This window comes from Hyla sarda, chromosome 1, assembly GCF_029499605.1.
Source record: "Hyla sarda isolate aHylSar1 chromosome 1, aHylSar1.hap1, whole genome shotgun sequence".
NCBI lineage: Eukaryota > Metazoa > Chordata > Amphibia > Anura > Hylidae > Hyla > Hyla sarda.
The window spans coordinates 40,250,761-40,271,635 of NC_079189.1; the positions used below are offsets into that span (position 1 = coordinate 40,250,761).

The 20,875-nt window shown below is 46.1% G+C and overlaps 1 protein-coding gene across 3 annotated transcripts in view; it reads left to right on the plus strand.

The window, feature by feature from the left end:
• The window catches only part of REEP1 (receptor accessory protein 1), a 107,704-nt gene that overhangs the window by 52,954 nt on the left and 33,875 nt on the right, over nt 1-20,875 (plus strand). For 2 of the 3 annotated variants that reach the window (XM_056554356.1, XM_056554341.1), the window contains exon 6: nt 4,059-4,221. In XM_056554356.1, coding sequence (XP_056410331.1) covers nt 4,059-4,221 — 163 coding nt within the window. Of the gene's footprint in view, nt 1-4,058; nt 4,222-11,764; nt 11,801-20,875 lie in introns of all 3 variants that reach the window. The other variant, XM_056554365.1, reaches the window with a different exon arrangement.

Sequence of the window (20,875 nt, forward strand, 5' to 3'; positions counted from 1 at the left end):
CGTTAGGATGAGAACCTCCAGCGCTGCCGGAAGCCGCAACAGGTGGGTGCTGCAGCAGAGATCCCTGGGGTCCCCAGCGGCGGGACCCCCGCGATCTGACATCTTATCCCCTATCCTTTCGATAGGGATAAGATGTCAAGGGGCTGAGTACCCCTATAAGGTGACTTTATGCAATGAAACAAAGGCATCCTTTACACGAGCACTAAGTATCATATACATCACTGGAAGAATGTGTTAGATACCAAACATAATAAGGCCACAAATGAACTTCACATGAACTAGAGGTGGAATGAAGTAATGAGACCCAGAGGCAAGAAGCAAGTCAGTGCATATGCAGTTATTACATTGTAAATATTGCATAAATCTGAGCATAATGGAACATAATCAAAGGGAAATTCTATACTAACACTGTAATAACAGTTTATGCTGAAGTAAATGAAAGAACAGTCCAAATAGTCCATGGCAGTATTCAACTATATGGGCGTCTTGAGGATGCACACACAGTTGAGAGGGGCTCAAGGGCGCAGTGAAAACTGTGTGCAATGTTTTTTATTTACAAATGTTTGTAACACTTTTAGACCAGAATTGTAGCTCTTATCTAACTATATAACCTATGGGCCTTGCACTATAAAATGTTCTGCTTTTCTGCACGGCCACAAGTGGGAATTATTTCATCTTTTCCATATGAAATGAATAAGCTTTATTTACGTAACAGCAGAAAATCCCAATAAATTAATTGTTTAGTGAAAATTCTTATGGGTTATCCAGGAAAAAATTTTTTTTTAGATATCAACTGGCTCCAGAAAGTGAAACAGATTTGAAAATTACTTCTGTTAAAAAATCTTAATCCTTTCAGTACTTATGAGCTTCTGAAGTTAAGGTTGTTCTTTTCTGTCTAAGTGCTCTCTGATGACACCTGTCTCGGGAAACGCCCAGTTTGGAAGCAAATCCCCATAGCAAACCTCTTCTAAACTGGGCAGTTCCCGAGACAGGTGTCATCAGAGAGCACTTAGACAGAAAAGAACAACCTTAACTTCAGAAGCTCATAAGTACTGAAAGGATTAAGATTTTTTAATAGAAGTAATTTACAAATCTGTTTAACTTTCTGGAGCCAGTTGATATACTGTGACCCCCCCGACCTACGATGGCCCCGACATACGATCATTTCAAGATACGATGGCCTCTCAGAGGCCATAGCATGTTGAAGGCAGCATCAACATCCGATGCTTTTTTATGTCGGGGCCATCGCATAAACGGCTATCCCGCAGCGCAGACTGCTTCAGCTCCCGCCGGATAGCCGTTTACGGTGCCCCGTGAGCTCCGGTGATGTCTCTTACCTGTCCTCGGGGCTCCGGCGCGTCCTCTTCGGGATCCCCTGCATCGTCGGCGCTCTCCATCGTCGTCATCACGTCGCTGCGCAACGCCGTCCCGTCATCCAATAGGAGCGGCGTGCGTAGCGACGTGATGACGGCGACGGAGAGCGTGGTTGCCGGGGAAGCAGAGACAGCGATGGACGGCGATATCCAGGGCAGCGGTGACGAGCGGTGACGGGTCCGGAGCGGCGGGGACAGGTGAGTATAACCTCAAATACCAGTGGTCTTCAACCTGCGGACCTCCAGATGTTGCAAAACTACAACTCCCAGCATGCCGGGTGTTGTAGTTTTGCAACATCTGGAGGTCCGCAGGTTGTAGACCACTGTCCTATACTTTACATTGCACGGATCCCTCAACATGCGATGGTTTCAACAAACGATGGTCCTTTTGGAACGGATTACCATCGTATGTTGAGGCACCACTGTATATAAAAAAGTTTTTTCCTGGAATACCCCTTTAACCTAAGTGCCCAGACTGCATAATAAAACAAAAAAGCTGAAACTCACCTCCCTTGCCCCCTCGTGCCCTCCAGGTCTTAGCTGCCACAACACTACACGGAGCTACAGAGGCCACGTCACATCACACCACTCACCAATCACTGACTGGGGTGGGTCACTGCTGCGGCCATTATTTGGCTGAGGGGCGATTTGACGTGGCATCTGGAGCTGCAGTGGCTGAGACCGGACGCCGATACTGGAGGCTACGAGGGAGCAAGGGAGGTAAGTTTTTTTTGTTTTATTTATCCAGTCTGGGCACATAGGTTAAATGTTTCAATGGACAACCCTTTTATATCTCATGGATGCTGAACTTGCAGTTGTATCTGGGCGCTGGTGCCAGATTGGAGGATATCGGCACTACAAAGGATGCATGATAGTTGATTGGGCTATTAGACACATGTTGCATCAGCCCGGCCTAAGGGCCTATGCACACTGCGGATTAATCCACATGCAGCAGAACCCCATTGATCTCAATGGGATTCTTCTGTCCAATGCACAGTAAAATGTTTGTTAGTCAATGGGACTTGCAGGGGATCATTTCTGCAGCAATTCCGCACAAAATTAATCTTCATTCCGGGTGACGGGGATCCCCCGGCTGGAGTTTAGCAAGGAAATTCCTTGTGTAATTTCCGTAGCGTGCGTGGGCCCTAAGAATGTGAAGTTACTCCTCTGGTTAGGTGACGGTGAATGCAGATTTTCGCTGTTAGACTATAAAATAACAGCAATGCAGATATCAGCTGCCCGGCTGCAGTGTATGATCCTTAGAATAACATCATTCAGGATCAACCCAGGTCTTGGCAGCACAGAAGACATTTACTGCCAAAACAGTGAAATAAACTTTCAGGCCTTATGATTTGGTTTCTACTCTCAAAATATTCCAGCTGTATTTTATATTTCTTCTGACATGTTTTGACTATGGCTGTTGGAGATGGATGTGAATTGACTATATGCCATGTTTCTTGGAGCTGAGACAAGTTTTGTTATAAGCCTGGTTAAAAAAGGGTAGATCTCATCCAAACTAAATCTACCTATCGTCTATATTAGGGATCGACCGATTATTGGTTTGGCCGATTTTTGACATTATCGGTATCGGCAATTACCTTGCCGATATGCAGATAATGCCCCGCCCATCGCCGCCGCTGCCCCCTCATTGCCTCCCCCCATCCCCGGTGTTATAATCATCTGTTCCCGGAGTCCACGATCCTTCTGGCTCCTGCCATGTTGCTGTGCGCTGCGTAATGACGAGTGACGTCGCCAACAAGAGCGACGTCACCTTCAGTACGCGCAGTGACAGCGCAGGATGCCGACGGAGCCAGAAGGATCGCAGACCCCCGGGAACAGGTAATTATAACACCGGGGATGGGGGGAGGCGATGGGGCAGAGGCGGTATGTGGGCAGAGGATGGGGGGGAGGCGATGGGGCAGCGGCGGCGGTGGTATGCTGGCAGAGGATGGGGGGGGAGGCGATGGGGCAGCGGTGGTATGTGGGCAGAGGATGGGGGGAGGCGATGGGGCAGCGGTGGTATGTGGGCAGAGGATGGGGGGAGGCGATGGGGCAGCGGGGGCGACATGTGGGCAGAGGATGGGGGGAGGCGATGGGGCAGCGGGGGCGACATGTGGGCAGAGGATGGGGGGAGGCGATGGGGCAGCGGCATGTGGGCACAGGATGGGGCAATTATGGTGGTTAGACTCAGGACAGGCAGGGGGAGAGAGGTGGGCAGCGGCGGCGGTCTCTGGCACCGCAAAAGCCGCTGTAGTTCATTGATTTATAGCACCCGCTTTAAATCATTGATCTGCAACAGCTTCTGCCCCGCCGGGGGGGCGGTTGAAATAGCCGATAACTTATACCGAAATATCGGTATAAGTTATCGGCTATCGGCCTGAAAGGTGACAGATTATCGGTATCGGCCCTAAAAAAATTATATCGGTCGATCCCTAGTCTATATCAGTGTCTCCCAAGTGCGGTCTTCAAGTCCCCCCCACCAGGTCATGTTTTCAGGATTTCCTTAGACTATCACAGGGGATATAGTTATGGTCATCAGGCATCACCACCATTACCAATCACCTGTGAAAGACTAAGAAAGTCCTGAAAATATGACCTCTTGGGGGGACTTGGGAAACCCTGGTCTATCTATCTATCTGTCATCTACTGTATCTAACTCCTGTCTATCTTACTATCTATCCTAAGGGACAAGGAGCTCTGTCAGAAAGACTAAGGAGTTTCAGCATGCAGGACCTTTCCACTATTCGTGGTGATAGCCCCTCCGCCTCTCCAGTCACAGCAAGGACAACAAGCAAATCATCCAAGGCCAAGTTATCCCGAAGCGCAACGCAGGGCAGTGAACCCTCAGGTCAGTACCTGTTTCATTTAACCCAGTGTCTTATCTGTGGTTCCTCATGTCGCCCTGTCCAACCACTCATGTCGATGTTAGCATGCCAACTTCATTAGTAGCTGGTAGGGTTGTGTTTAGCATTTTCTTTCTGGTCCAGTCTGTGTGTTCACAGATGAATTGGTATCATAAGGGAACTTATGGTATTCAAGGAGTAGGATCCAGCTCTTAAATGCAAATAAAACTTCTTTATTCAACAGACATAGTCAGGAATAGAAGGGTTACGCGTTTCAAGCGCTTTGCGCTTGAAACGCGTAACCCTTCTATTCCTGACTATGTCTATTGAATAAAGAAGTTTTATTTGCTTTTAAGAGCTGGATCCTACTCCTTGCTTTCCATTTGTTCCGGCGTCATCCAGCACCTGAATACGTACTCTGGCTGTCCGGGCGGGGTGAGCTGGTTGAACTTTCTCCTTCTTCCATAAGGGAACTTAGTCTTTTAAATAGTAGTTTGTACCAGTATAAACAAAAGAGGTTGCACAAGGTACAGTGTCTCCGAATACACAGCATTTTTACCTCGAAGCAGAAATTGGGGCAGCGGTTATGTAACAAGCATTCTGGAACCCATTTTGGAACCACAGGGTTTTACTGTTGGAAGCTTAGGGGGTCTGAGACATCAGTCAATGTGGCGCCACGAACAGAGTGGGACTTTGTACCTCAAAGACCCAGTGCCAATTGGAAAAATATAGGCACAGTCAGGGGTCAAGTCCTGGGGAAAAAAAAGTGTGGGAACTCACCCAAGATTTCCACTTTCCACGGCCGTCACGCCCCCTTCCATAGAATTGTATTGAGGGGGCATTACTCTGACGTCACAAGTCTCTGCCCCGCATCACCAGTCATCTGGCACGAAGCGAAGCTCGCTCCGTGCACCGGATCTCTGGGGTGCTGCAGCCGAGATCGCGGGGGTCCCCAGCAGCAGGATCAGACATCTTATCCCCTATACTTTGGATAGGGGATAAGATGTCTAGGGGCAGAGTACCCCTTTATGGGCTGGTCCTGCAGTACTCATGCTAATGGGAACTGCGTTCCTGCTGTGGAAAAAGTGCAGGAACTCCGTTCCCATGAGTTCCTGCAGGACTTGAGCCCTGGGCACAGTGCTAGCACCTCTCTGCTCATTTGCTTTACCAATCAGTGCGGGTCCCAGTACTCTGATCAGAACTTTTGACATTTCATAGTGACAATAAAGAAGTTTGATAAAAGGGGTACTATTAAATCAAACACAGTCATTTAATTACGGTGATCTGATACATTGCAGATATAATTCTGGTTCATTCGTTTTTAAAAAGAGTTTTAAAGGACAAGTTCATACAAAAAAAAAAAACCTAAAACAAACAAAACACATAAGATATGACTTACTGTATATGTACTTGCCGGATAGCCGTTTAAGGTGCCCCGTGTGGTCCGGTGGGTGTGACTCACCTGTCCCCGCCCCTCCAGACCGTCCTCTTTGGGATCCCCTGCATTGCCTGTGCTCTCCATCGTCGTCATCACGTCATAGCGCACGCTGTCCCGTCATCCAATAGGAGCAGTGTGCGCAGCGACGTGATGACGGCGATGAAGAGACGCAGCAGAGACGGTCCGGGGACGTGGCGACAGCGATGGAGGGCGACATCCAGGGCAGCGGTGAGCGGCGGGCAGCGGTGAGTGGCGGGGACAGGTGAGCGGCGGGGACAGGTGAGTATAACCTCCTATGCCAGTGGTCTTCAACCTGCGGACCTCCAGATGTTGCAAAACTACAATTCCCAGCATGCCCGGACAACCGTTGGTTGTCCGGGCATGCTGGGAGTTGTAGTTTTGCAACATCTGGAGGTCCGCAGGTTGGAGACCACTGTCCTATACTTTACATTGCACGGATCCCTCAACATACGATGGTTTCAACTAACGATCGTTCATTTGGAACGGATTACCATCGTATGTTGAGGGACCCCTGTAATACATCAACATCATGAAATAGTCCCTTTAGATGCCTGTAAAGGTTATATGGGATCTTCTGATCACTTTTTTTTTAACCTAAAGACCAAAGATGACCCTCATCTAGTCTTCCGAGAGGGCAACTTTACGGTTGGGATCTATAAAAATCCTCAGGGGGTATTTATATGCTTTATTTTGTTTCGGAAACTTTTGCAACTTCCCCATTCATTTCAGGTCTATGAATTAGCGTTAATACTCGAAACACATCAGAAGGTGCGCTGTCTATAAGGCCGAGGTCACACGGACGGAACTTGTGCGGAATGTCAGCACGGATATTCCGCTGCCGCAGAGTCCGCTGCATTGTTCACTCGGCAGAATTTTGGAAATTCTGATTCCGCCATCCACAGAAACAATAGTCAAGCCCGTTCTTCCTGCGGAGTCCGCAAGGAAATGCATTGCTGTCTATGAGACGGCACATTTCCGAGTGGTCCTAGCGCCCGCTCATGTGACAGATGTGCGGAATGTCTGCAACTGTTTTTCGTGTGGACGTTCCGCACATTTTTCACCCGTGGGGAGTGGATTTTACCCTTTACAGAGCGCTGGACTTATTTTATTTTTTTATTCATTCAACCCCATTTAGGTGCATGGTACTGGGTTTTAGCATACATTTCCGCAACACATCTGCGACAAGTGGGTATAATCGTAACCTAAAGTGTAAAGCCCTGGGACATAAAACTCCTTAAATGGCGTTCATTTTGCATAAAGTCACATTGTATACAGTGTGAATGGACTGTCCACGTATGTCACACTCCCCGAGGACAGGGCGCTGATTGTTACCGCTCCAGTGATGCTCTGTATCTGTCATATCTCTGGCATCGTGAGTTCTCACCGCTCTTTCAATTCATATGAATGCTGCAATTAGGATATGATAATAATAACATTTTTGTTCATTTAAAGAGAACCTGATGCTAGGACAGACCTTTACATCTATAAAAGTCAATGGGATTCCCTAAAGACTCTCTGTCCACACTCTGCCATCTCAATAGTATATGTCCCCAAGTGCCCTTCGTCACCTACCAAACCCTGTCACTTCTGACCTTTCAGACCCCAACACTCAGAACCCTTGAGATTGCACATACCAGCACATTTGACTGTTTAGATCAGTGTTTCCCAACCAGGGGGCCTCCAGCTGTTGCAAAACTACAACTCCCAGCACCTTTGGCTGTCTGGACATGCTGAGAGTTGTAGTTTTGCAACAGCTGGAGGCACCCTGGTTGGGAAACAATGAGGTATTCCAGGCAAAAAAAAAATTTTATATATCAACTGGCTCCGGAAAGTTAAACAGATTTGTAAATTACTTCTATTAAAAAATCTTAATCCTTCCAATAGTTATTAGCTTCTGAAGTTTTCTGTCTAACTGCTCAATGATGATGTCACATCCCGGAAGCTGTGCATGATGGGAGAATATCCCCATAGGAGCTGGACAGCTCCCGGGACGTGAGTCATCGGAGAGCAGTTAGACAGAAAACAACAACTCAACTTCAGAAGCTAATAACTATTGGAAGGATTAAGATTTTTTAATAGAAGTAATTTACAAATCTGTTTAACTTTCCGGCGCCAGTTGATATATAAAGAAAAGTTTTTGCCTGGAATACCCCTTTAAGGGCTAAAATAAGGGTTTTTTGTAAACTATTTTACAATGACTTTTGTAACTTATACAAGGCTGGAAACACAGGGAATTTCTGTGAAAAAAAAATCCTCAAAAAACAATGTTAGCTGAGAGTCAATATGGAAATATGCCGATATTAAATACAGATTGCATTTATTCGGGCATTTTTCTTTTCTTCTATAGACCGACATACCCAAAGCATGCTGTGATTTTGAAAAGCTACAACTGAGCCTAAAAATGCAATGAAAGGCTGAAAAAAATTACAAAAAAAAAAAAAATCCCACGCCATTCCTGTATAGTGTTAATAATGTGATATATTTCTCTATTATCTCCCTGCTTACATCTGGCCACCCTATATGTTTCCAGCCTATAACTTGTAAAAATCTTTGTTTAAGTTAAGTCCTTATAGAAGTTACAAAAACCCTTAAGTTATAGCAGTGTTTCCAAACCAAGGTGCCTCCAGCTGTTGCAAAACTACAACTCCTAGCATGCCTTTGGCTCAGCACCCATCATTGACATCTATTACCATTTGTCTCTTCTCTGATATCCCATGCTTGCAAACTCTTCCTTGCTGAGGGTATATGCACCTAGAACGGTGTCTAACCTGTGACTCCAAAGGAGGTACTCAGTTATACAGATCTGTAAATTACTTCTATTTTAAAATCTTAACCCTTCCAAGACTTATCAGCTGCTTTATGCTCCAGAGGAAGTTGTACAGATACTGTGATAAGTAAAAAAAAAAAAAAAAAAACACAGTGGGTATCAGATAGGTGATCTCTTCCGAGCAAATATATAAATCATAAAGGGGATTATAAAGCCCAGGGGAAGTGCTCTTAAAACATAGCTTTTAATGTATCCTTATTAAAGGAGGATGGGGGGCTGTATAGCAGTGTGGAGGATGGGGGGCTGTGGGAGGATGGGGGGCTGTATAGCAGTGTGAAGGATGGGGGGCTGTGGGAGGATGGGGGGCTGTAGCAGTGTGGAGGATGGGGGGCTGTGGGAGTGTGGAGGATGGGGGGCTGCAGGAGTGTGGAGGATGGGGGGGCTGCGGGAGTGTGGAGGATGGGGGGCTGTAGCAGTGTGGAGGATGGGGGGCTGTGGGAGTGTGGAGGATGGGGGGCTGTAGCAGTGTGGAAGATGGGGGTGCGGCATCCTCCACACTGATACAGCCCCCCATCCTCCACACTGCTACAGCCCCCCATCCTCCACACTGCTACAGCCCCCCATCCTCCACACTCCCGCAGCCCCCCCATCCTCCACACTCCTGCAGCCCCCCATCCTCCACACTCCCACAGCCCCCCATCCTCCACACTGCTACAGCCCCCCATCCTCCCACAGCCCCCCATCCTCCACACTCCTGCAGCCCCCCATCCTCCACACTGCTACAGCCCCCCATCCTCCACACTGCTACAGCCCCCCATCCTCCCACAGCCCCCCATCCTCCACACTGCTACAGCCCCCCATCCTCCACACTGCTACAGCCCCCCATCCTCCCACAGCCCCCCATCCTCCACACTGCTACAGCCCCCCATCTTCCCACAGCCCCCCATCCTCCACACTCCTGCAGCCCCCCCCCCCCCCCCCATAAATAAATAAGTTCTACCCTGAAAATAAGCCCTAGTGTGTATTTTGTGACTAAAATTAATATAAGCCCCGGTCTTATTTTGGGAGAAACACGGTACTGCTCATATACCAATTGTAACTCATAGTTGTTGCATAAATAGACACACTTATTAATAGTAATGGTGTGTCTAAAGATAACATAAAGAGGTTTTCATGTGTATCTTTATGTATCACCTGTAAAAGAAATATCCCTGTACATACAATACATGTCCCGTAAAAAAGGAGAAAAGAAAGTGTCCTATATATAATAGTCTTGAGTTGGTTCGAATCCTGTGAAGTTGATCCTGTAAAAAAAATCTTGCAAATGTCCTGAGAAAATATCCTAGAGAGATAAATGGGAAGTCCTCCGATATAGGTGTCATATAATCCAGTTTGTCTGGGCAATTTGAGTAATGATGGCACAAGGTCGCTAACACCGGTTCACTCCCCACTGAAAATACCTGTAAATAGAAATATAATGTCTGGCACTGTGGTACCACTCACCGCACCGCTGACGAGACAGATGGAGGACAGTCAGATACGTTCCAGCCGGGGCGGCGTGGTGTTTGCACGGTGTGCAGCCGCTCTTTGCCGGCGAGCTGGAACTTGGCGTCTGACATCAAAGTCAGCTGGTGGCAAGTCAGATTTGTAATTTACTTCTATAAAAAAAATCTTAATCCTTCCTGTACTTATCAGCTGCTGTATACTACAGAGGAAATTCTTTTCTTTTTGAATTTCCTTTCTGTCTGAGACCACAGTGCTCTCTGCTGACACCTCTGTCCATTTTAGGAACTGTCCAGGGCAGGAGAGGTTTTCTATGGGGATTTGCTCCTACTCTGGACAGTTCCTGACATGGACAGAGGTGTCAGCACAGAGCACTGTGGTCTCAGACAGAAAGGAAATAAAAAAAAAAAAAGAACTTCCTGTGGAGCATAAAACAGCTGATAAGTACAGGAAGGATTAAGATTTTTTAATCACCAGTTGATTCAAAAAAAATGTTTTCCAGGGGAGTACCTCTTTAACTATTGAGTGACAGCTACAGTCCATAAGATTGCATACAACACAATAGGTTTGGGGGTACTTTTTGCCAGGTTTTGTGCTTATGTTGTGCACAACCCAAACCCGACATTTCCCGGGGAAAACCCAAACATCCAACAAAATAAAAATGTATAATAATGCTTTTTTTTTTTTTTTTGTGGCTCAAAAAATGTTGCATTTTTGGTGCACAAATAAGCACTTTGAAACTGCTGGAAAAAAGAGGTTTTGCAGGAGGGCAAAATGTATAATGCGCCATATAATGTTTACAGTTCACTACTATAGTTGACATGTTAAGGGGGTTATTGATACACCGGCTTTGGTAGTTGCTATGGGAGCAGAAATTAAAGAAACAGTGGTAGCATAGCAAGGAATAAGTTGAGATGGAAGCCCCAATATACTTTTCAGGGACAGTGTGGATCCTCCGGAGAAGGCAGACAGGCTTACTGATCTCACCTAGTACTAGCTAAGCCTCTCCTTCACTTCCTGTGTTCTGTCTTGACAGTTTTTTTTTCTGGTTTGAAGAGTCATTTGTGGTATATGAAGTAATTTACACAAATTTTAAGAATCATATAGCAATGGAGGGATAGCAATGGGGGGGGAGGGGGGGGGTTAAAACGACTGTGACCATCTAAGAAGTCAATGTGCAATTCTGTTAAAGTTGATCAAGTTAGTCAGGCTGGAAAAGTTCAGCGCTTCGGCCCTCCCATAGAGATGTATTGAAGGGGGGTGTCAGCCACCACTTTGACACGCCCCCTTCCTGCGTACTGCCGGTGCCTGGTATGGGAGATCGCAGGGGGTCCCAGCGGTTGGACCACCCCCCCCCCCCCCCCCCCCCCGTGATCTGACACTTCTCCTTAGGATAGGGAATACATTTTTATATTCCAAAGTACTCCTTTAAGCTGCTATTAAAGGGGTACTCCACTGTCCCAGCGTATGGAACATTTTGTTCTGAATGCTGGGTGTGGGCTCCGGAGGTCGTGATGCCACTGCCACGCCCCCTCAATGCAAGTCTATGGGAGGGGGCGTGACGACTGTCACGCCCCCTCCCCTAGACTTGCATTGAGGGGATGTGGCGTGATGTCTCAAGAAGGCGTAGCCATGATGTCACAACCCAAACAGCCTGCACCCAACGTTCGGAACAAACCGTTCCGAACGCTGGGGCAGTGGACTACCCCTTTAAGCTATAAAGAATCTGTAATCTATGGTCCATCAAAATAATAAAGGATGGATATGTAAATGTACCTGTAGAATACATGATCACATATGTCATTGGCCCTTTTTGCAGTTTGTGCCTGTTGTTCTACTGGAAAAATCCTACGAGGTAAGTGATCACTCCGGCATCTGCACCACTAACAGCCCCGGATGTGGCTTCTCTGGAGTGGTACTAATGTGATACCAATCTGATAACCTGAGTGCTGTGTGTGCCTGGTAGTAACTGTTATCCCCATTCTCTGCCAGACTGCGCCAATCTGTACTGCTAAGGGCATGGTCCACACGAGTGTCTGTTTGTGGTGTGTTCTTTCTTTTCATGTTTTTGTCATATATGCAGGTTTGTTGGAGAACTGATACATAAAATTGTATATCTTTGGGGTTCTGCTTATGTGTTTTTGCAGAGGTCCCCAACCCAGTCTTTAAACGGGAACTCTGCGTTAGTAACAAACTGTTTCGAACGCTGAAGCCAGTGCCAGGAGCTCGTGACATCATAGCCCCGCCCCCTCATGACGTCACACCCGCCCTCTCAATGCAAGTCTATGGGAGGGGGCGTGACGGCTGTCACGCCCCCTCCCATAGACTTGCATTGAGGGGGTGGGGCGTGATGTCATGAGGGGCAGGGCTATGACATCACAAGCTCCCGGCGCTGGCTCCAGCATTCGGAGAAATTTGTTACAAACTCTGAGCAGCGGAGTACCCCTTTAAGGCCCACCAACAGTATATCATTTGAAAATGTCCCTGTTCTATTCCATTGGAGCAACTAAAAAACCCTGGAATCTTGGTGGGCCTTGAGGACTGGGTTTGGGACCACTGCTGTAGAGCAATGGCGGGCAACTGGTTGCTGTAGAGTAATGGCGGGCAACTGGTTGCTGTAGAGTAATGGCGGGCAACTGGTTGCTGTAGAGTAATGGCGGGCAACTGGTTGCTGTAGAGTAATGGCAGGCAACTGGTTGCTGTAGAGTAATGGCGGGCAACTGGTTACTGTAGAGTAATGGCGGGCAACTGGTTGCTGTAGAGTAATGGCGGGCAACTGGTTGCTGTAGAGTAATGGCGGGCAACTGGTTGCTGTAGAGTAATGGCAGGCAACTGGTTGCTGTAGAGTAATGGCGGGCAACTGGTTGCTGTAGAGTAATGGCGGGCAACTGGTTGCTGTAGAGTAATGGCAGGCAACTGGTAGCCACTTGCAGCTTTGAGGTACTCTCCCTATGACTCCTTGATACCCGTCTCAGAAATAAGGCCAACTTACTGGTTACTGATACAAGGGCAGTGTCACGATGCCGGCTGGCAGGTAGTGGATCCTCTGTGCCGGAGAGGGATTGGCGTGGACCGTGCTAATGGATCGGTTCTAAGCCACTACTGGTTTTCACCAGAGCCCGCCGCAAAGCGGGATGGTCTTGCTGCGGCGGTAGTGACCAGGTCGTATCCACTAGCAACGGCTCACCTCTCTGGCTGCTGAAGATAGGCGCGGTACAAGGGAGTAGACAGAAGCAAGGTCGGACGTAGCAGAAGGTCGGGGCAGGCAGCAAGGATCGTAGTCAGGGGCAACGGCAGGAGGTCTGGAACACAGGCTAGGAACACACAAGGAAACGCTTTCACTGGCACAATGGCAACAAGATCCGGCAAGGGAGTGCAGGGGAAGTGAGGTGATATAGGGAAGTGCACAGGTGAACACACTAATTGGAATCACTGCGCCAATCAGCGGCGCAGTGGCCCTTTAAATCGCAAAGACCCGGCGCGCGCGCGCCCTAGGGAGCGGGGCCGCGCGCGCCGGGACAGGACCGAGGGAGAGCGAGTCAGGTACGGGAGCCGGGGTGCGCATCGCGAGCGGGCGCTACCCGCATCGCGAATCACATCCCGGCTGGAAGCGGAATCGCAGCGCCCCGGGTCAGTGGAACTGACCGGAGCGCTGCAGTGGGGAGAGTGTAGCGAGCGCTCCGGGGAGGAGCGGGGACCCGGAGCGCTCGGCGTAACAGGCAGGTTAGGCACCTATTCCCATTATGATGCAGATCAGCCACAATGTGACCTCTCCTTATATAGCATTGTGGCTTATCTGCATAATAGGATTTTTTTTTCCATTTTTGCCCTTTTTTCTTTGTTTTGTTTTCCTTTTCTATATGTGTATTGTCTGGTATACAGCTCCATACATATACTGTATGCTTATTATTATTATTTTTTTTTTTTCTGTTATAAACAGTGGAGGAGAAAAGTATTTGATGTTTTTTTACTTTGCCCACTGACAATGGTCGGTTTATTGAATCAGATGTCAGGAAAGAAGACATATATCTAAATTTACTATGGGGTCCCCTTCAATGTACCCCACTGGACACAGCCCCTTTAAAACATAGATCTAGTCTTGGATTTGATTGTTTAGTATTCTACTGCTATCTTATGGGTAACACATATAAAAACTGCACGAAACAGAGCCACTCTTCTTCACAGGCCATGTCTGGTGTTGCAGCTCATTCCCATTTGGTACAATACTACAATACTACACTGTGCACACGCGTGACCCTGTTTCTGACACATAATAAAACCCAACCTTGTGTTTGCTAATATCTATATCACAATGTCCTCCTTCAGGTTAATCTGTCCATTTTTAAAATATAGTTTCTTGCAAGAAAAAAAGTATAATAATATATACTTGTAAGGCTAGGCTCAGACTACAGAATCTCCGGGCAGAAAATTTCCACCCGGAGATTCCGTGTGCGGCCAGCGCTGACTGAATCAGTCGGCGCTAGGACCGCGCGGACACTGCAGTCTCCAGTAGACTGAAATGTGTTCCACGAGTTTTTCCGCCTGAAGAAAGAGCGCCGCCATTCTTCAGGCAGAAATTTTCAAGCGGATTTTCCGTTCACAAATTCCGCTTCACAAATTCCGAAGTGTGAATTTGTGAACGGAAACCCATTCACTACACTATGCATTTTAGCAAGCGGGAATTTCCGCCTGCAATTTCAAAGCGGAATTGCAGGCGGAAATTCCGTAGTCTGAACCTAGTCTAATTGGCAATCATACATTATACAGAAAAGCCCAAATATGTACTATACAGATATCTCATTAAATTTGAAGCAAGTCTTATTACACTGGTCAAGGCTTATGTCAGCCAGTAACATTAAGTACTGGGCCGTGGTCCAGATGATTGTCTTCCGGTATGAGCATTACCATGAATCTGATTATTTCTTAAAGGGGTATTCCTTGACATGTCTACTGTTTTTTTCATAACTCTTAAAGGGGTTATCCAGGAAAAAAAACTTTTTTTTATATATCTACTGGCTCCAGAAAGTTAACCAGATTTGTAAATGACTTCTATAAAAAATTCTTCATCCTTTCAGTACTTATGAGCTTCTGAAGTTGAGTTGTTCTTTTCTATCTAAGTGCTCTCTGATGACACGTGTCTCGGGAACCGCCCAGTTTAGAAGCAAATCCAAATAGCAAACCTCTTCTACTCTGTGCAGTTCTCGAGACAAGCAGAGATGTCAGCAGAGAGCACTGTTGCCAGACAGAAAAGAACAACTCAACTTCAGCAACTGATAATTATTGAAAGGATTAAGATTTTTTAATAGAAGTAATTTACAAATCTGTTTAACTTTCTGGAGCCAGTAGATATATATATATATATATATAAGTTTTTTCCTGGAATACCCCTTTAAAGACTTCAAAGGAGAGAGTGTAGCCAGTTTCCTTTGCAAAGTTGGATTACAATATGGGGTTAATGGGTCCCTCATTCACCTAAAGAGAATGGGGAAGATTTAGTAACATTTTTGCAAAGTAAAGGTAGAGTAGAAGCCCATAGTAATTAACCAGATTTCACATCTATTTCATGTTTTTCTATGTAGCTATATCACTGATCCTTTTAGTAGGTATTTATCACCTAAAGACCTATAGTAAAGAGACAAGGTCTGGAGCAAAATTTTAAATAGACCTCAAAATTTACGTGGTAGGGAGGGGGACTTTTAAAAATTCCCAGAATTCTTAAGTAAAGACCCCGAACACATTAGTGAAAAGATGGTTGATTGTGTCGATTTCAGCAGCATCAGCGGAATGCCTTATGTGTATGGAGGCCTTCCGACTCTCTACCGACAGATGATGTTGTAAAAGAGAAAGATGGGGCATGTTGAATTTTAGCTGCCTGGCCCTTTTGTTTTTGAGTAGATAAACTACCACGACAGCTGTCTGGCAGAAGCTTACCCCCCTCTCCTCATTCAGAACATATAAATAGCTTAGCCAAAAGTTCATATGTTTGGGGTGAATGGGTGAGATAAAGTTTCGTTAAATGCCATATTTAATTCTCATATGAACCACAGTCCTTTTCTCAACACTTTTACAACAACCAAGGTGCATCAGCACAGCATTCAGTCTCCTCCTGCGTGTAGTTGCCTTGCAGAATGGAGGTCGAGGAACCTCTTCTCTTCCAATAGATGGGGATCCCAGAAGTAGGAGTTCAGTCTTGCAGACATATGTGCCATATTTTATGGCTTCTTGCAGCTGTTACTTGGCAGCCATCAATAAAACACTCACCATTTCCTTGGTGCCTAAGAAGCTAATGATTAGACGGGACATCACTAGGATATTATCTCAGTTCTCAGGTTATGGTAAATTAGAAGTAAGCATTACACTTATCTGATATTGTCCCTAATAAACCAGCAGTACCTATAGATAAGCTTTTTATTTAATTATTTTTTAAACTGTAATTTTTATTGAAATTTTCATATTTAAGACAAAACTGGAAAAAAAAGAACAGCAAATAACATCATATGGGGTCACAAGACCCCAAGGTGGTTATCAAGACAAGGAAAATGGGCATAAATAAAGCTACAGTATATCAATGTAGGCAAAGCCTATTCAGCAAGAGCAGCCCATAAACGTGGAACACACACAAATAATCAAGTCACCCCGTAGGGTGATACAATTAGGGGGGGGGGAAACCACACAAAACCACAAGACCGACACAAAAGACAATCCACTAAACCCACAAGGAAGGAATGGGAAGGAGAGGAAAAGAGAAGAAGGAAGGGGAACAAGAGAAAAGCAAAGAAGTTAACGGAGGTTGGTGATCAGAAAAGCGGTCCCAAGGTTCCCACAAGGCGAGAAACAAGGGCATAGAGTTGTTCAAGGATGCCGTAAGAGATTCTAAAGAGCGGATCTCACATATACAAGCCAGTAAGTCAAGTTCAGAAGGAGGGATAGTCCTCTTCCAGCAGTTAGCCAGGAGGGTCTTAGCAGCTAACACTATATGTATGAAAAGCTTGAACGGTCTCTTAGACAAGGCCCTATAAGACATATGCAAAAGGTAATGAAGGGGGTCCAAGGGAACCGAGACACCCAGAACATCAGTAAGCAAGCATTGTACCATACGCCAATAGTCCACTATAAGAGGGCAGGACCAGAAGATATGAAAAACATCCCAGTCCCACATCGCAGCGCCAGCACTAAGGGGGGATAGTAGGATTCAGTCTATTCAATAGCTCAGGGGTGTGGTACCACCCCATAAGCATTTTATATTGAGTCTCCTCATATGCAGTGCAGATAGAAGCCCTAGATGCCCGCTCCCAAATAACTCGCCATTGCGAGATAGAAACGGTAGTGTTCAAAACATCCTCCCACCAGCTCATATAGCGATGGGGGGAGGGAGAAGAAGATAATAGATATTGGAGAGAAGTCCCTGCGCCTGAGGTCAATTACGGCATAACCGTTCAAAGCGTGTGGGTTGAGATACAATCACAGAATTCAGCAAAGAAGACATATAAGAGATATAGGGGGAGATTTATCAGAACCAGTGCAGAGGAAAAGTCACCACTAGCAACCAATCAAATCACTTCTTTCATTTTGCAGAGGCCTTGTTAAAAATGAAAGAAGCAATATGATTGGTTGCTATGGGAAACTGGGCAACATTTCCTCTGGACAGAATTTGATAAATCTCCCCCATAATGCCTAAGCTGCAAGTAATGGAACCATTCAGAAGGGGGGAGCTCCCTGTGAAAGACCAATAAATCAAAGGACAGGAGAGAGCGAAAGAGGGGATCTACCACATTAGCCCAGCAAAAAAGACCCCAAGAGCCCCACTCCTTCACCAATACTGAAGACAAACCATAGGGAAAACCTGGGTGGTATAGGAAAGACCTCATAGGTGATAAAGGAGAAAACAATTAAAATTTTCTACAGCAATAACCCCACAAATTTTCTACAGCAATAACCCTAGAGAAGGACATGGGACCTAACAAAAGGAGTCGAGGGCAGATCAGGAGGAGGTACTTATGAAGCCCGGCCAGAACTTTAAGTAGAAATTGGATCTGGGAAGAGTTGGGTGCATAAATATTACAAAGCAGAAGCGGGGAACCCCCTATCACACCTCCACAACCACATAATGCTCCAGGGATCAATGTAGGAAGAGGAGATTTGAAGCGGGCAAGATCTAGAAATTAGGAGAGCAACACTGGCCCCTTTCTTATCAGAAGTAGCAGAAAAAAAACCTGTGGGTAGAGATGATGGAGAAATTGGAAAGAGCCAGAGCGGTTAAAATGTGTCTCCTGAAGGAAAACAATATCGGCACGCAGCGTAAGCAACTCCCGCTGCAAAAGGCGCTGTTTAGGGGGGGAGTTAAGGCCCTTAACATTTAATGAGACACAATTAACCATCCTGAAAGGGAAAAGAGAGGCAATGCAATTAGTACTCTCCCAGGAACCCAGGAGCACCACTCGGGAACAGTAGGGAAGACAGCCAAAAGAGAGGGGAGACGAAGAGACCTAGAGAAAAAGAAGAGAAACAAGAGGGAGACAAATAAACAGACAGGACACATAACAAAAGGAAAAGACAACAAAATACAAGGCCCAAAAATAGCTAATAAAAAATAGACCATTGACCAATGTGGAGGCCAAGACCATAGGAGAAAACCAGGAAAACAAGGACCCAGAAAAGGTCCAGTCCATTGTCACAGCATCAGAGGGGGAAATGGGAGAACGTCACCAGAAAACAACCAACAAAAGAGTGGACATCCCATCTCGAGGCCGTGCCAATAGGACAGAAGCATAAAGAAAACAGGTGATCAAATATGCACAAAACATGATGAGCATAAAAAACATACAAAATTGCAATAAAACAAAGTAGTGCAGCTGAAATCAGAAGAGAACCAAAGTCCAAAAAAGCCTCCAAATCCACAACCTAGGAAAAAACTGCATTATACAAACACCGCTACAAGTCAAGGGGGGGGGGGGGGGCCAGTGGATAGCCCCTAGGATCAGAAGGCAGAGACTTCCGATTCTGCCCGAACCTACGGGACCGGACAGGCTGCCAGAAAGGAGGGAGGGGAGGGGCAGGAGACGTCTACGTCAAGTCCCAGTCTACCATCTGTGGAGCAGGCAAATCCAGCGTAGAGCAAAAGGCTGGGAGGTCAGCAAAAGAACGTAAAACTGCAGATCATCCATCTCTACGGGCATGGAGGGCAAACAGAAAGATCCAGCGGTAAGGCACTTGGTGAGAACGCAGGACTGCCAGGAGAGGTTGGAGCATCCGCCTTTTCCGCAATGTGAGCCAGGACAGATTAGATAAGCTTTTTAAATAGACTTAGGGTGCGTTCCCACTACGGTATCTCCGCTCGCTGAATTCCGCAAGCGGAGATTACGCCTGACGGCCGCCGCCGAAGGTGCTTCGGTGCTAGGGCCGCGGGGCACTGAGCCCTCACCATTGACGGCTATGCAGTGCTCGCGGATTCCGCGCAAAGAATGAACATGTTCTTTCCTTGCGCGGAACAATTTCAGCGGCGGAATTGTCCGCCGTGGAAATTCTGCAGTGTGAACGGGTCTCGCGGACACCCATTCACACTAATGTTAAGTTCACATCGCGGAATTCCGCTTGTGGAATTCCGCGAGAATTCCGTAGTGTGAACATGGCCTTAGTAGAATAATGATGTAGTGGTTAAAATGGACATTTTGCAATATTGCCTATCGTTTGGGGGAGGATGCTGTCATTTAAGAATTATTAGTAGATATATGCAATATGGAATGGTTGCATGCATATGAACTGAGCAGACCCAGGCTCTGTTCACACAGTGTGGTTTTTGCGCACTTCTTTTGATGTGTCTGTGGTGCTGTTATCTGCATGGAAGCATACACCAAAAGAAAATTCCAGAATTGTCATCCTTTGTTCATGTGACTTTATTCAGCGAACAGACTTAATGTGTTTTATATTTTTCTTTTTTCCCCTATCTACCAATGTTCTGGGCCTCTGATGTAAGTGTTACAGATCTGCATGACAGCTTTACAACCTTTTAACCTATTTGTGGTGTATTAAAGGGAATCTACCAACATTTGGGCATCATTAGCAGTATATAAATAGTTAGAACCTTAAAAGTTGAATATATTTGTAAATATATTGTACTACTAAAGCTAAGTCCACATTGCCTTATTGCTCAGTCCCATTCTGGTTATGTTCGGCTTTTTTTTTTCTGAGATGACTGGACGCAAAACGCGTCGGAGCACAACTGACACCATCAGATCACCATGCACTATTTTTGTTTTCTCTGCTAAACTCCCATCGTTTTGATTGTCTGGCCGAGAAGCTCCATATTAGGCTATGTTCACACCTTGGAATGTCCGCATGGAAAATCTCTGTCCGAACATTTCGCAGCATGTTATTGACCGCACGGTATTGCGCCATCTCGTAGACAGCTATGCAGAAAGTCCGCAGAAAGAATGGACAGGTTCGTTCTTTTTGCCGACATGGAAGTTGGAATTTCTGTGGCAGAAACCTCTGGAGTGGAAATTCCACTGTGTGCACAGCGCAGTAAAATCCCATGAATACAATGGGACTCTGCTGCTAAATGCAGAATTCCATAGTGGAATTATACACTGAAATTCCGAAGTGTGAACATAGCCTAACAGAACACGGCGAGCCTGTAGAATATATTATACAGTACAGACAGTCCAGTAGCACACTTAATCCACTGGTAAAAACGATGGACATGTTTTGAGTCATATGACCCTCAGTGTTTTTTATAGATGTCTATAGATGCCTATACAGTAAAATACATCACTTCTGTAGGATGGTGAACATCTAACAGCAACTTTTCCCAGCATAGATGGAGTCAGATGGAGACTAAGAACTTAAAATTTTTATCATTAAACAAAAAAAAACTTTCTGACATGTCCTAGAGACATGTCAACAGTTTTTATCAGTTGGGGTCTGGGTGCTG